General features: G+C 41.5%; 1 protein-coding gene across 1 annotated transcript; it reads left to right on the top strand.

Moving 5' to 3' along the window:
- Positions 1–6910: 6910 nt before the first annotated feature.
- LOC123130465 (uncharacterized) lies at positions 6911–7892 on the top strand. The gene has a single exon (XM_044550361.1). It carries the CDS (start codon positions 6912–6914, stop codon positions 7305–7307), a length of 396 nt encoding a protein of 131 aa, XP_044406296.1. The 5' UTR covers position 6911; the 3' UTR covers positions 7308–7892.
- Positions 7893–14195: the final 6303 nt, after the last annotated feature.

The raw sequence follows: 14195 nt of genomic DNA on the forward strand, positions 1-14195 counted from the left end.
GCAGCCTATGCCAATACCAGAATGGAAGTGGGATAAGCTTGGCATGGATTTCATTACCGGATTACCCAGGACCCGATCGGGATATGATTCTATCTGGGTAGTAGTTGATCACTTGACTAAAGTGGCTCACTTTATTCCAGTGAAAACCACCTAAACGAGTGCGAAGTTGGCCAAGATATATATGACCAGGATCGTATGTCTGCACGGAGTTCTGAGGACCATTGTATGAGACAGAGGAACACAGTTTACCTCGAAGTTTTGGAATCAGTTGCACCAGACTTTGGGTACCAGGCTAGAGTTTAGTACAGCCTTTCATCCACAGACAGATGGATGGGCCGAGAGAGTCAATCAGATTCTGGAGGACATGTTGAGTGCTTGTGCATTGGATTATGGATCTAGTCAGGATGATAATTTTCCCTACGCAGAGTTCTCATACAACAACAGTTACCAGGCTAGTTTGAAGATGGCACCTTTCGAAGCTTTGTATGGAAGGAGGTGCAGGGCACCGTTAATGTGGGATGAAGTTGGAGACCGTCAGTTGTTTGGACCGGATCTAATTAAGGAGTCTGAAGAAAAGGTCAAGTTGATTCGAGATAGACTGAAGGTAGCTCAGTCCAGGCAGAAGAGTTATGCAGACACCAAATGCATGGAGGTAGTCTACGAAGTTGGAGACAAAGCGTATCTTCGTGTGTCACCGCTCCGAGGAGTTAAACGATTTGGAGTTAAGGGAAAGTTAGCCCCGAGATTTGTAGGACCATACCGAGTTTTGGAGCATATGGGAGAAGTGGCCTACAAGTTGGAGTTACCCGAAGGATTGTCACGAGTTCATGATGTGTTCCACGTTTCCTAGTTGAAGAAGTGCCATGCAGAGATGGCCGATATTCCTCTGAGAGATATAGTGCCCCTAGAAGCAATTCAATTGGATAATGACCTAACCTACGAGGAGACACCTGTCAAGATTCTTGAGTTTGCCAGCCGAGTTACACGCAGCAAGGTTATCAAGTTTTGCAAAGTTCACTGGAGACACCATATCGAGGATGAAGCCACTTGGGAACGAGAAGAAGACCTACAGAAAGACCACCCACACCTATTTTCTAGCCAACCCGAATCTCGAGGGGATAGGTTTGTAACATTCCAATTTTTAATTTGGATGTTATACATAGGTCATCATATGCATATCATATTTTATTTGCATTTTGGTTGTGATCCTAGAAATCTTAAGCAACTTAACGACCCAAGGAGAGAGTTGGGGATTTCATTTATTTTCATATTTAAATTTTCTTAAATTTGAAAAGAGGATCAATTTGATTTAATATTTTTCTCTCCAAATATTTCTAATATAAAAAAATAAAAGAGAGAAGATAATATGACTTCTTCAAAAGAGAGGAATATTGGAGGAAATTTTTTAAAATCAAATATATATTTTATTTGGATTTTATTTGAACTAGAAAAATATGCATTTTTGAACATTGCATTTTTAGGCCAGAAGAATGTTCACTTTGTTCTAAATATTTTATTTAGATGGTGAAAATTATTTTTGGCATTTTTCAAGTTTTTTATTAGGATTTTTTTCGGCAGAATTTATTTAAAAAAATTCCGCCCGACTAGGCCGAAGGTCCAGCCGAGCCGGGCCGAAGCCCGCCGCCGCCTACCTCCCATCGTGCGAGGCACGGACGCCGAGGAGGAGTCTGAGCCGGACTCCGCCCCGCGCCGCCCCCTCCTCCAAGCAGCGCCCCCGACCCCTTTGTATGCGCTACCCCGCCGCCGTCCTCTCCCCACCAAACCCCGCCGCCACAGGCCCGCCTCCACACAGCCGCCCGCCGCCGCCGCAAGCCGCGTCACCGCCGCTCGTTGCTGCTGCGCGCCGCCACTTGCCGCCGATGCAGCTGTCCCACAGCGCCGCCACCGGAGTCGCCCGCCCGCGCCGCCTCGCTGGAAACCGCCGTTGTTGACCGCCAGTTTTAGGTATAAAACCTAGATCGGTTTTTCTTAGGGTTTTGTCAGTTTTTTTGGTTCAACAGTTTAGATTGTTTTTTTAGGTCGCTAATTAGCGAACGTTCACCCAAACGTCTCTGTTAGCGAACGCGTTCGCCCCTTTGTCCTTGATAGTGAACGTTCGTTCGTTAGTGTTTATCTTTTTATTTTATTTTCGGCTAGGGACCTATTCGTGATTATTTTTATCGCAGATTAGCCCCTAATCTTCAAACCCTCGCAACTTTTCAACCGTTTGCCCAAATCCAGTGAAACCAACGCCAAAATCTTTGCCTCGGACCCCTCTTTCTAGTTAATCAACTTGAACATGGTTTTGAATATTTAACACTTGGTTTCAAGCTGATTTGAATTCGAACTTCTTTTGATCGTAGTTTGAGTTTCGTAGCTCCGATTTGATTGATTCTTTTTGCAAATCGAAGCTTGTCAGTTGAACTTTCAGTTTGGACTTTCTCATCTGAGTTTTACCCTTGCATATATTGCTTGTGTGCTTATGTATGCTATTGTTTGTTTGAAACAGAGTTTCCGGAGTGCGAAGCCTGCTACTATGAGTCACTAGGGTTTTCAGATCGTCAGCAAGGCAAGTAACACTTTGATGATACCCCTTTAATACCCAGTTTTTATGCATTAGTTTCAACCCTCAAACATTGCATGAGTAGGATCGGTTTAACATGTGGGTATTTGGGAAGTAGATGATGAGGTAGAACCTATTGTCCTTTATTTCAAACCTTGGAAGTTATTTCTATGTTATGCTTATACTGCTATGCTATGCATGTAGACGTGGTTTGGTTGAGCGTATCCATGTCAGATGTGAGAGTTTGTAATTAATGGTTAACTTAAGGTGGCTACTTTAATACACATCTGGGTGGATTGGTTGAGGCACCCTGGAGCACCCAGTGGTTGTCTGGGCACCTGGAGCAATCCAGCGCTGTCCTGGGATATCTCGGAGTACCTGTGTGATCATCATATGGTTCTCCACCTAGGCTCAAAGGGATCATAAGATTATTCATGCTAGAAACTTCCATGTGCAGCCACAAGCCATTATGGGCTCTCGCATAGTTGAGTATGTTGTGTGACCTCTTTCAGTGGTAGGCTAGCAGATGTAGGGGAAAGTAGGTGGTACTGTCTACCCAGAGTAAAGAGTTAATACTTCAGAAAGACTGTGTCTCGATCATCCGTTTCTCAAACAACATGTAGTGCGAGAAATTCAACGGAGGAGATCGAGTCTTGTGAGGAAAAGTGCGCAAACCTCTGCAGAGTGTACAAACTAATCATGGTTAGTCGTGTCCCCGGTTATGGACATCTTGAGTACCTGGTTCTTGAATTATTGATTTGATCTCATCACTCTTAATTTAATTTGTTGGGTTATTAATATTGTTTAATTGGGATTGAGTTGGAGGAACCTTCTCAATATTTATCAACCAACTTTGTAGTCAAATAAAATATATTCCTTTGCAGTAGGGAAAAATTGGCTTTACGCAAAACAATAACCATAAAGCCTCCACCAGGCATATATGCATGTAGTAATAGCTGTTATCGTGTTCTTTTGCTCTATAGTGTTATTTTGCCAGCATATCTCATGTGCTGACCCATTTTGGGCTACAACGTATCATGTTGCAGACTTTTCAGGCGAAGAGTAAGGTGCACTAGGTCGTTGTCGTGCACTCAGCTATGCCGTTGGAGTTCATGGACTCATTTATCTTCGAAGCTTCCGCAGTTATCTTATTTAGATGGCCTTAAGCCATATTATTGTATTAAGTTCTCTTTTGAGACATTCGATGTAATAACTGTGTGATTTCACTCTGTTATAAATCCTTCGAGTACTGTGTGTGTCAGCATTACCGATCCAGGGATGATACTTATGCACAGAAATTTGACCGTTTGAGGTCGGATCGCTACAAAACCACCACCATACCTACCCATTATGGCATTTCCATAGGCATTCCGAGATATATATTGCCATGCAACTTTCCACCATTCCGTTTATTATGACACGCTTCATCATTGTCATATTGCTTTGCATGATCTTGTAGTTGACATCGTATTTGTGACAAAGCCACCATTCATAATTCTTTCATACATGTCACTCTTGATTCATTGCACATCACGGTACACCACCGGAGGCATTCATATAGAGTCATATTTTGTTCTAGCATCGAGTTGTAATTTTTGAGTTGTAAGTAAATAAAAGTGTGATGATCTTCATTATTAGAGCATTGTCCCATGTGAGGAAATATATAAAAAAGAAGAGAAAGGCCAAAATAAATAAAGAGAAGGCCCCAAAAAAATAAGAGAAAGGAGAGAAGGGGCAATGTTACTATCCTTTTTTCCACACTTGTGCTTCAAAGTAGCACCATGATCTTCATGATAAAGAGTCTCGTATGTCGTCACTTTCATATACTAGTGGGAATTTTTCATTATAGAACTTGGCTTGTATATTCCAACGATAGGCTTCCTCAAATTGCCCTAGGTCTTCATGAGCAAGCAAGTTGGATGCACACCCACTTAGTTTTCTTTTTGAGCTTTCATAAACTTATAGCCCTTGTGCATTAATTGCATGACAATCCCTACTCACCCACATTGATATCTATTGATGGACATCTCCATAGCCCGTTGATATGCCTAGTTGATATGAGACTATCTCCCTCTTTTTGTCTTCTCCACAACCATCAGTCTATTCCACCTATAGTGCTATGTCCATGGCTCACTATCATGTATTGCGTGAAAGTTGAAAAAATTTGAGAATATTAAAGTATGAAACAATTGCTAAAACCGGGGTTGTGCATGATTTGAATGTTTTAGCCATGGCTCTTGATGTTATATTTATTGCCCAACCCATTTACTTGTGCACTTACTTTGTTCTAGCCATAGTGCTTGATGTTATATTTCTTGCTATCACATATTTATTTATCTTACTTAGCATAAGTTATTGGTGCACATAATTGAGCCTAGTATGTTTAGGTTTTGTGCCTGAAAAAATAAACATTAGTTTTATTCCGCATTTGTTCAAGCCTAAACAATAATTAATATTAAACCGCATGTTCACCCCCCTCTAGGAGAAATCCCCGTCCTTTCAACCCCCTTGTACCCAAATCCTATTTGGCGCCTTAAGCACCATTTATAGGCTTTTCTGTTATTTGACGCACATCGCTCCACAACACTATGGAGCAAAATGGGTCACTCCATGTAAGTTCTCTTGCCACCGTTTTTGAAGGTTTCGACAAGTTTTTCTTTCAGTTTTTACCAGCACGGTTTGGGCTCAGTTTTACTTTTCATTTTTCCTTTTTTTCTTTCATTTCAAATATGTGAACCTTTTCAAATTCTTGAACTTTATTTGTATTTCATTAAACAAAATCAAATTTATGAGTTTTTTTTCAAAATTTGTGTTTTTTAATTTGCAATCTTTTTCAAATTTATGAGAATTTTTTGAATCCGTAAACTTTTCCAAATTCTTGACCTTATTCCAAATTTTGTAAACCTTTTCAAAACCCTCAAAGAAGTCGATGTTTACTTGTGGGATTTTCTTTACATGAAAACCCTAAGATATGCTAACGCACGCTTCGTGGCGCCGTTCTTTACTTGTGGGATTTTCATTTTCCTCTAGGAAGTTATTGTGCTCAGTTGTTTTTGGAATATGCATTGCCTTGAGTTTTAATTATGTCATGTTCGTGATTTTTTCATTTGTATATCATGTTAGGGTGTTGTTAAAGGCCGTATTTGTTCTAAAAAGAATCATGAATTTTTTAAAACAATTATGAATTTTTAAAAATGTTAAAGGATTTTCAAAGATTTCAATTTTTTAATCAATGTTCATGTATTTAGATGTGAAAAGAGGAAAATTAAAAATAGAACAAAATCTGAAAAAGTAAATAAAATAATAAAAAGATAAAACAAACAAAAATGACCAACCAAAGACACACCTTACACACGTGCTCCCCAGCGACCCGCAACCCCATCGCACCAGGAGGCTCCAAGTCTAGGGAGCTTGGTATCTGATATAAATTAACTTATTATAATATATTTCATGTCAATTACATTTTTCTTTGATTGAGAACAACCTCAATTACAATATGGGATGTATGAGGGAGAAAGTATAGATCCTGAGTCTCTAAAAAAAGTCTAGATCCCGAGGCCGGTCTAGCTTGAGTGGAGTAGACCAACCCACCAAGTCGATCTCTCTCTAACTTGAAATATGTTCATGAACTTTAAAGATATTCATTTTTAAACATGAATTTTAAAAATGCTCAAGGATTTTACAAGTGTTCACAAGTTTTAATAAATCCCACAAATATGGAATGGATGAGGGAGAAAGTATAGATCCCGAGTCTCTAAAAAAGGTGTAGATCATGAGGCTGGTCCAGCTTGAGCCTGGTCTGGAGTAGACCAGCCCACCAAGTCAATCCCTCTCTAACTTGAAATATGCTCAAGAACTTTAAAGACATTCAATTTATTTTAAACATGAATTTTAAAAAATGTTCACAAGTTTTAACAATGTTCATGTATTAAAATATGAAAATAGGAAAAATTGAAAACAGAAAGTAGAACAAAATCCAAAATAGGTAAAGAAAAATAATAAAAGAAAAAAAACAAATAGAAACTGTAAACCAGAGACACATACCTTACAGATGGGCTCCCTAGCGACCCCACAACCCTGACCGACCAAGAGGCTCCAAGTCTAGGGAGCTTAGTGTCTTATATAAATTAACTTATTATAATATATTTGATGTCAAACACATTTTTCATTGATTGAGAACAACCTCAAATACAATATGGAATGGAGGAGGGAGAAAGTATAGATCCTGAGTCTTTAAAAAAAGGTAGATCCTGAGGCTGGCCCAACTTGAGCCTGGTCCGGAGTAGACCAGCCCACCGAATAGATCTCTCTCGGAAAAAAGGTCGGCAGGGTTCGTGGCTTTATATAGATGGAGGCGACACGGCCGCCGCCGCATCGATCCCCAATCCCTAACCCAACCAACCCCTCCACTTTCCACGGCGAGCCAGTAGATCCACCGATGGCCGGCACCAAGCGTGGTGGGCGGAAGGGGCGGAAGGCGGCGGCTGGCGACGACAAGCATTCTCCCCCCAAAAGGAAGGCGGCCAGCTCCGGCGACAAGGCCGGGGCGTGCGAGGCGTCCCTGCCGACTCTCGACGTCGCGATGCTGCGGAAGAGGCTCTTGGAGGACCTGCAAGCCTTCCCCGAGGCGGCGGTGTTGGAGGAACATCAGCTCAAGGAGGCGGTCGACAGGCTCATCAAGGAGTCCAAGCCCGAGACCGCGACCCCGACCGCCAAAGGCATGGTTCGCTTCGGCGACGATTAGATCAGCATGGCCTTCATCCACGGCAACTGGTTGGGGTTCCCCACCACAGAGGACTTCCCACCCACCGGGGTGGTCTCGCTAGGGTGGCTCGATGAGCGGAGGCGGCAGCTAGACCTTGAGGTGCAGCCGGAGAAGAGGGAGGAACCCGACAACATGCGACTCCTGCTCGCCAAGATCCGCGTCGACTTGCTCACCAAGGGCTACGTCGAGCTCCCCGAGCTGTACCTTGACTACACGCCCCCGAAAGTCGTTGCCCGCAGCCCGCCCAAGCACATCCCAACAGCAGTGGCGAGTGGATAAAGCAGCTATGCAAAGGATGCTCTTTGTGGTGGTGGATTCATCCTGTCCTGCACCTCGTATCTGTCAGTATCTATCTATGTGTGGTGATGTAAGTCATGCAAGTTACTATAATTACTTAAGTTATCTATATCTATCCAAGTTGCTGGTACTGTAATATGTAGAAGTGAGAAGTTATCTAAGTTGTTATTGGTCCTGTTACAATGTGCTTGTATTGAGCCATGTATTCAAGTTTACTAACTCTATATGTGCTTCACTGCACCTATGCTATGCTATTTGCTCTATGGACATCACTCTTGTGTTTGTTTACTTGTTACTATGACAGTTGCAATTGCAATGCCGTCCCATCTAGCTTAACCAGGGCAGGTTTATAGTCATTTGTCTTTTTGTCTCTGCCTATTTAGGCTACTGGGTTGTGTGCTTGTGGTGGTCAATTGGTCATGCGAGTAGAATTTATATGTATGGTCATGTCCTTTTAAGAACCTGTTCTTTGTTTGTTATTGCTGAGGTTTGAAAAAGAGCATCTGCTTTGTGTGTGGTCATGACCATGTGTTATCTTTCATGTGCTAAAACTCTACGTGCACAAGTAATATCCATGTCAACCATGTTTACACATCATGGGCTTGGTCCCATGTGTTATCTGGTTCATGTGCTAAAACTGTATGTGCACAGTGATATCCATGTCAATCATGTTTATGTATTTTCCTTGGCTTCTCTTGTGGCTTGCTTAAAGGGTTCTAAATGTGTGTTTCAGTGCAGACATCGGAGCATTTTCATATGCTTAGCCTTTTCCCAGATAAATCTGATTCCTTATTTCTGTGGCACTTTATGACTCTGATATCCTCCATGAATCCATGGCTTGTAAAGAATTTGAATCATACGGGTTGAATTTATCTGAAATTTTAGCTCCTGGGCCTGCCCAGCTTCCTCTCATGGAAGTAATGCATGCGTAGTGAGCTGAGCTGGTTGGCTAACTTCCGTATATATTGCTTGCTCATTTAATCCAGTTCTACATGTTTTGAGTACTAATCCCTTCCAAGGGATGTTCTATGCAATTGAACTGGTTGGAGCATTCCTAAGGAGGGTGGCAACATCACTTCTCTGCAATTATTGTTAGTGGAAATCTGCAGCAATGATTGTAAGTCTGGTTTAACCAGAAAGGTATTGGATAACTTGTTCTGACAAATCAAACTATGTGACTGCAATCTTGTCCTTAGAATCCAGCAGTATATTTCCAAAAAAAATGCTGGGAAATCCTTGTCTGAGCTTCAGTGAGTAGTTATACAAGCATGAATTTGTTCAATAGCTCTTCTTTGAAGATGGGAATATTTTGTAAGAATTTTTTAGCATCTATTGGCCTAAAAGCAGTCAATATGTTATCTCGACGCTCGTATCACAAATGCATACCTGCAGCTGATATTTGCTAGGCCAATTTCCCCTTCTGGAATAGATCTCAGTTGGAATACTTAATTAGTGGTGAAACTGGATCTGATCCGGACAGAAAATCCTTACTAAAAGCATATGCGCGCCTTGCTGCGCCGACATTTTTTTCCTTCTATTTCTACTTTGACCGAGCAGTACCTTCATTTTTCCATAGATCTTTTCCTTCCAAGATTTTTTCATGGGGACACCCTTTATTTTCTTGCGGGGTATATGTAGCAGCCAGGTATAGGGATGTGGAGAAGGAAATATAAGAAGAAAAAAAGGAGGGACAATGTGCAGAAAATGCTTGACCATAAAATATAATGAATTATCGATGGTACAATCATTTACATGCAATAAGGAATACACTCTTGAAAGGTAAAATAAGAAACAAAAGAAGGGACCTTGCACTGAATATGACCTTGTTCTTAACCGCGTGTTTGTACCGTTCTCGGAGTAAATTTATCTTTATTTCCTTCACTGGAAAGAGCACTTATTGCAGTCATAAGAAAACAAAGAGGAAAATAATGATGGAGTGATAAATTTTGAATAGCTAAATATGCTATTCATCTGTGTACCTAAAAAGAACAACATAATTTTTTTTAAGTATCGAGGTTAATAATAAAACCAACAAGAATTCTGTAAAAGCCTCGTACGACATTTGATCCTGCAGTGCCACAATTTCGGGCATGGTGGCATGAGGCAACAAAATAAGATGCACAAATCAGCAAAAGAAGTGCCACTTTAGGAAGTATAATGAGCCTGAAACTTTAAGTCGGTAACAACTCAAATATAAATCAACAGAACTACAGAAGTATAATTACCAAAACTATAAGAAAGTAAGGTCCGGGATACTTTATGGAAATCAAATGTTCTCTTCAGGGCACTTGCAAATTCATCTGCAACCTTGGATGCTGAAAGAAACATCTCTTAATTGAGTTGCACTGATTTAAGACTGACCACAGGTTGTAATTCGAGGATGAACTATCCAGTGTTGTCGTGTTGGTCCAGTCTGACAACCAAAATTGTTCTTGAACATTCATATGAAGATCTAACTATCTACTTCAAGGATGAACTGTCAAGTGCTGGTCCAAAATTAAACTACCATGCATCATGTGTTACTACTATTGCTACTCATAAGCTAGATAAATGAAACAAGCTATTTAACATCCTATAGTAATTGTAAGTATAGACGGTTCTGCCATAAGTAAGTCCAGTTCTGTAAGAAATAAATATCTAGTGAGAAAAATGGAGGTTTAATATGACTGAATCACTACTTATCTAAATCTGCAAAAAAGTAAGTAGAGAAAAGATCAAACTGAAACCGAGTGACAGTGGCTACAGAGCAAAGCTAACCTTCATGGATTTACCAAGCCCTAAGCCAGCCTGCAAGCAAAAAGGGGATACACAGTCCGAGAGATCAACAAAAACATAGTCTGCAAGCAAAAAAGAAGGGTTGAGGTTGAAACAAATTTACCTGCTACACAATCTTTTAATTGGTGCGAACATAACAGTGTGCAGCAACTAAAAAGACTACCATTTTCACAGGGGCACCCTGTTCTTGATTCTTAGGGGCACCGCTGGAAAATAAAATAAAACATCATGTTTTATATGGCAAGATACAATAACCAAAAGCCATCTTTAACACTCCAATTTCTGATAGCTAGTGATAAACCTAGTATAAACTGATGGGTTGCAAGAAGCAAAGATAAAAAAAACATAAAACACAACAATTAAAGAGCTCCACTAATTCCTGCTCCAAAAGTTGTAAAAAAGAAGTCAAAATTCTCTTAAAAATGTAGGACATGCTCCATAGCACAAGATTGGAAAGAAAGATGCTCTGTATCAGTTCAAGCAAAAATCATTGTATGCTTTGTGTAGATACTAAGTAGACATGCCAGAATCTATCCAGGACAGCTAAGAGTTGCTTCTAACATATCTTCCTGAAGACACCTACACCATGAACATGGCCAGCAATGTGAGCACCTAGAAATCAATAACGGTTAATTATAGGAGTCTGCCATCAAATCGATGAAACCGTATCAAGAAAATACAATCCAATCTGAACTACGATTCAAAACATCACCAACTGTCACCATCTTTTCTCAACTAATGCATGTCCGAACAGAAAAAAATACTACTTTTACAGTCAACCTATGAAACGACAGATACCAAGGATTCTCACGGTGCTCAGGAGCAGCTATGCACCGCGACTTGGTTTCAGTAGATTCACTTCACCACTCAGCTGTATAAGGGCTCATGCATTGCCTAGGCAGTCATGCATGACCTTGTTATTTGTATACAAATCACATACAATAAAATCAGCGACCCCTGAAGTTTTATATAAATCATGGTGAGAGGCTGAGAGAATGCCTGGCTGAAACATTTATTTTCATTACTGCATCTTTTCTCAAAAGGAAGAACCCATACCTCTTGACATTCAGCCAACTCCATATCGCAAATGATTGTGGCGTCAATAAAACTATGCATAGACAACATTGTTAATGTAATTAAGATGTAATCATTTTGATTTGCAACAACCTATAAGTTATGATCAGACGTTGAAGAAACAAGCCAACACAGTAGCGTCACCACAATAAATGAATCTAAAGCAATATAGAAAACAGAGGAAGTAGAAAAACATCCGAATCCAGCCGAATACGCTTCAACGGGACGGTCGGAGGCACGGGGAGACATGGCCGAAAACAGTCACCAATGCCCCTCCAATGCAGTCACCGGCAGGTCCGTCGAACTTAGCTAGGAGCAGCGATGAACACCCGAATGAAGGAGTCCCGCATGCAAGAGCCCTCGCACCCGCCATCCCCTGCCACAACTCCTAGACACAGCCCCCACCGCCCTCGCCGTAGCTCCTGGACACCGTCCCCGCCTCCCTCGCCGCATCATCATGCGGCCCCCACCGCAGCTCCTGGATATAGGCCCCGCCACCCTCGCCACAACACCTAGACGCAGCCCCCGCCGCAGCCCTCGTACACAGTCCCGTTCCCATGCTCGAACGACACGTGATCTGCCACCCGCTCCCAGCCGCCATGTTGCCTTAACCAAGGGAAAATGTCGACCAAAAGACCCCCTCCCCACTCACCAAAAGGCCAGGCCCATACCACACAACACTGACAAGAAAGCTGACTAGACAGCCAGCTCACAACGGGTTGACAGAGTCAAAATCGGTGCCACGACCCAAATCCACTCCGTGGATCGCTCCGGGGCATTTTCACCCCAGGAGCTTAGTGATATAGGAGATGTCGTATTCTATTCCATATTATTTGTGGACTTGGAAACAGAATGGATGCGGATTCAAATACCGGATTATACGCACGGAACGGCTCAGATCAGAAACGATCATTTACCATATTCATATACGAGGAATATATAAATGACTATGAGCAAAAATTAATACTTATACACTTTAAGAACACATAAAGCACTATATGGTATTAAAATAAGCCAAATAAATCACTAACAATTGTATGTCTTGTCTCATAAGCAAAGATATGATTCACTTATTGCTAGTTAATGCTTATAACTTCACCCATAAACCTGTTTTGGCGAACTGAGCCTAGTGCATATGGTTAGGTTCGTTGTGGTGGAACCAGCCCACCAGGTATGTGAAAATAGCATGGTAATATATGAACTGCATACTCGATAATTTACGTACAAACAATGTTGTGATATTGATCAAGCGGGGAATGTTGTTGAAAAACATACATGTAGTAAATTATGTGAAAATATCATGGTAATATTGTCACGCACAATATGCGATCCTATCCTCGAGGAACTCGGAGGTCCTACCATGGAACAGATGCACATATTGAAGACGCTTTGCAAGGTGGATATCATTACATCGTACCATGTACAACATGAATGGGATACATACAAAGGCATACAATTGCCACATGAATACATCAATACATATCAATCATCATACAGAAGAGCAGCATCCGACTATGGATGAAATCAAACGGAAAACATGAACGACATCCACCCTGCTAGCCCAGGCTGCCGACCAAGAATCTATCCCTCGATCGAAGAAGAAGAAGGAGAAGAAGAACTCCAAAACAAGCAAGCATCACTCTCACATCATATCATCGCATTATCTGTACCTGCATCTGTTGTTGTAGTATTCTGTGAGTCACGAGGACTGAGCAATCTCATTACCATGGGTATTAAGATTAGCAAACCTTAATGGGTATGGAATGGATAAGTGGTGGGGTTGCAGCAAGCACTAAGCGTTGTATGATGGCTAACTTACAAGTACAAGAATAAGAAGAGTAACTACGCATAACTGTCACAACTAGTAATGATCAAGAAGTGATCTTGAACTACTTACGAGTCAAACATAACCCCCACTATATTCTCTTCCCGAACTCCCTCGAAAAGAGACATTCACGGTTACACATGTGGTAGGTGTATGTTAATTCGGATCCGGTGTCAAGTTCTCTACAACCGGATATCATAAATTTCCAAGTCGCCACATAATCGCGGACATGGCTCTCGAAAAGATTTAACCCTGTAGGGGTTCTCCATAAGGAATTCTGGTGGACCTGCCTCTCGTCAAAGGTAAAACTAAACCAGCAAGATCTCCCAGCGTGTCGACAATCTTGATAAGAGCCGTGTATATCGTTTTAAGGACATGGCGGATAAGCTACACGTACAGGTGCCAAATACCCCAAGTTGCCAAGGGGCGGCCTCGCAAGTGCTCTAGTTTGGACCAGCACCATCAACACTGCCCCCCTTGTATTATGTGGAATTAAGAATCCTCGGGTAGCGCTAACTCCATATGCCAGTTAATTAATTATTAGTATTATTATGTTGGCAAAATTTTAAGACCAAGTTGGGCCTTGCTGGAAGAGTTCTCTCCTAAGCGATTGGTCAGGGGGTTCCCATACACCCACATGTGTTAGGAGCGCTCATTAAGAAACATAACACTGGTATGACAGAAACTAGGGTGGTAAGAGTGAACCAAAACACCAAGCTCCTTCCACCCTTTACCAAGTATATAGATGCATTAATTAAATAAGAGATATTGTGATATCCCATGATATCCATGTCCCAACATGGAATAACCTACACTGCACCTGCAACTAGCAATGCTATAAGAGGGGCTGAGCAAAGCAGTAACATAGCCAAACAACAGTTTGGTAGGAAGGTGTA

Source organism: Triticum aestivum, chromosome 6A, assembly GCF_018294505.1.
Source record: "Triticum aestivum cultivar Chinese Spring chromosome 6A, IWGSC CS RefSeq v2.1, whole genome shotgun sequence".
Taxonomy (NCBI): domain Eukaryota; kingdom Viridiplantae; phylum Streptophyta; class Magnoliopsida; order Poales; family Poaceae; genus Triticum; species Triticum aestivum.

What these genes read in the sequence shown, in the direction of transcription:
- LOC123130465 (XM_044550361.1), top strand. Translation starts at nt 6,912, where the DNA reads ATGGAGGCGACACGGCCGCCGCCGCATCGATCCCCAATCCCTAACCCA.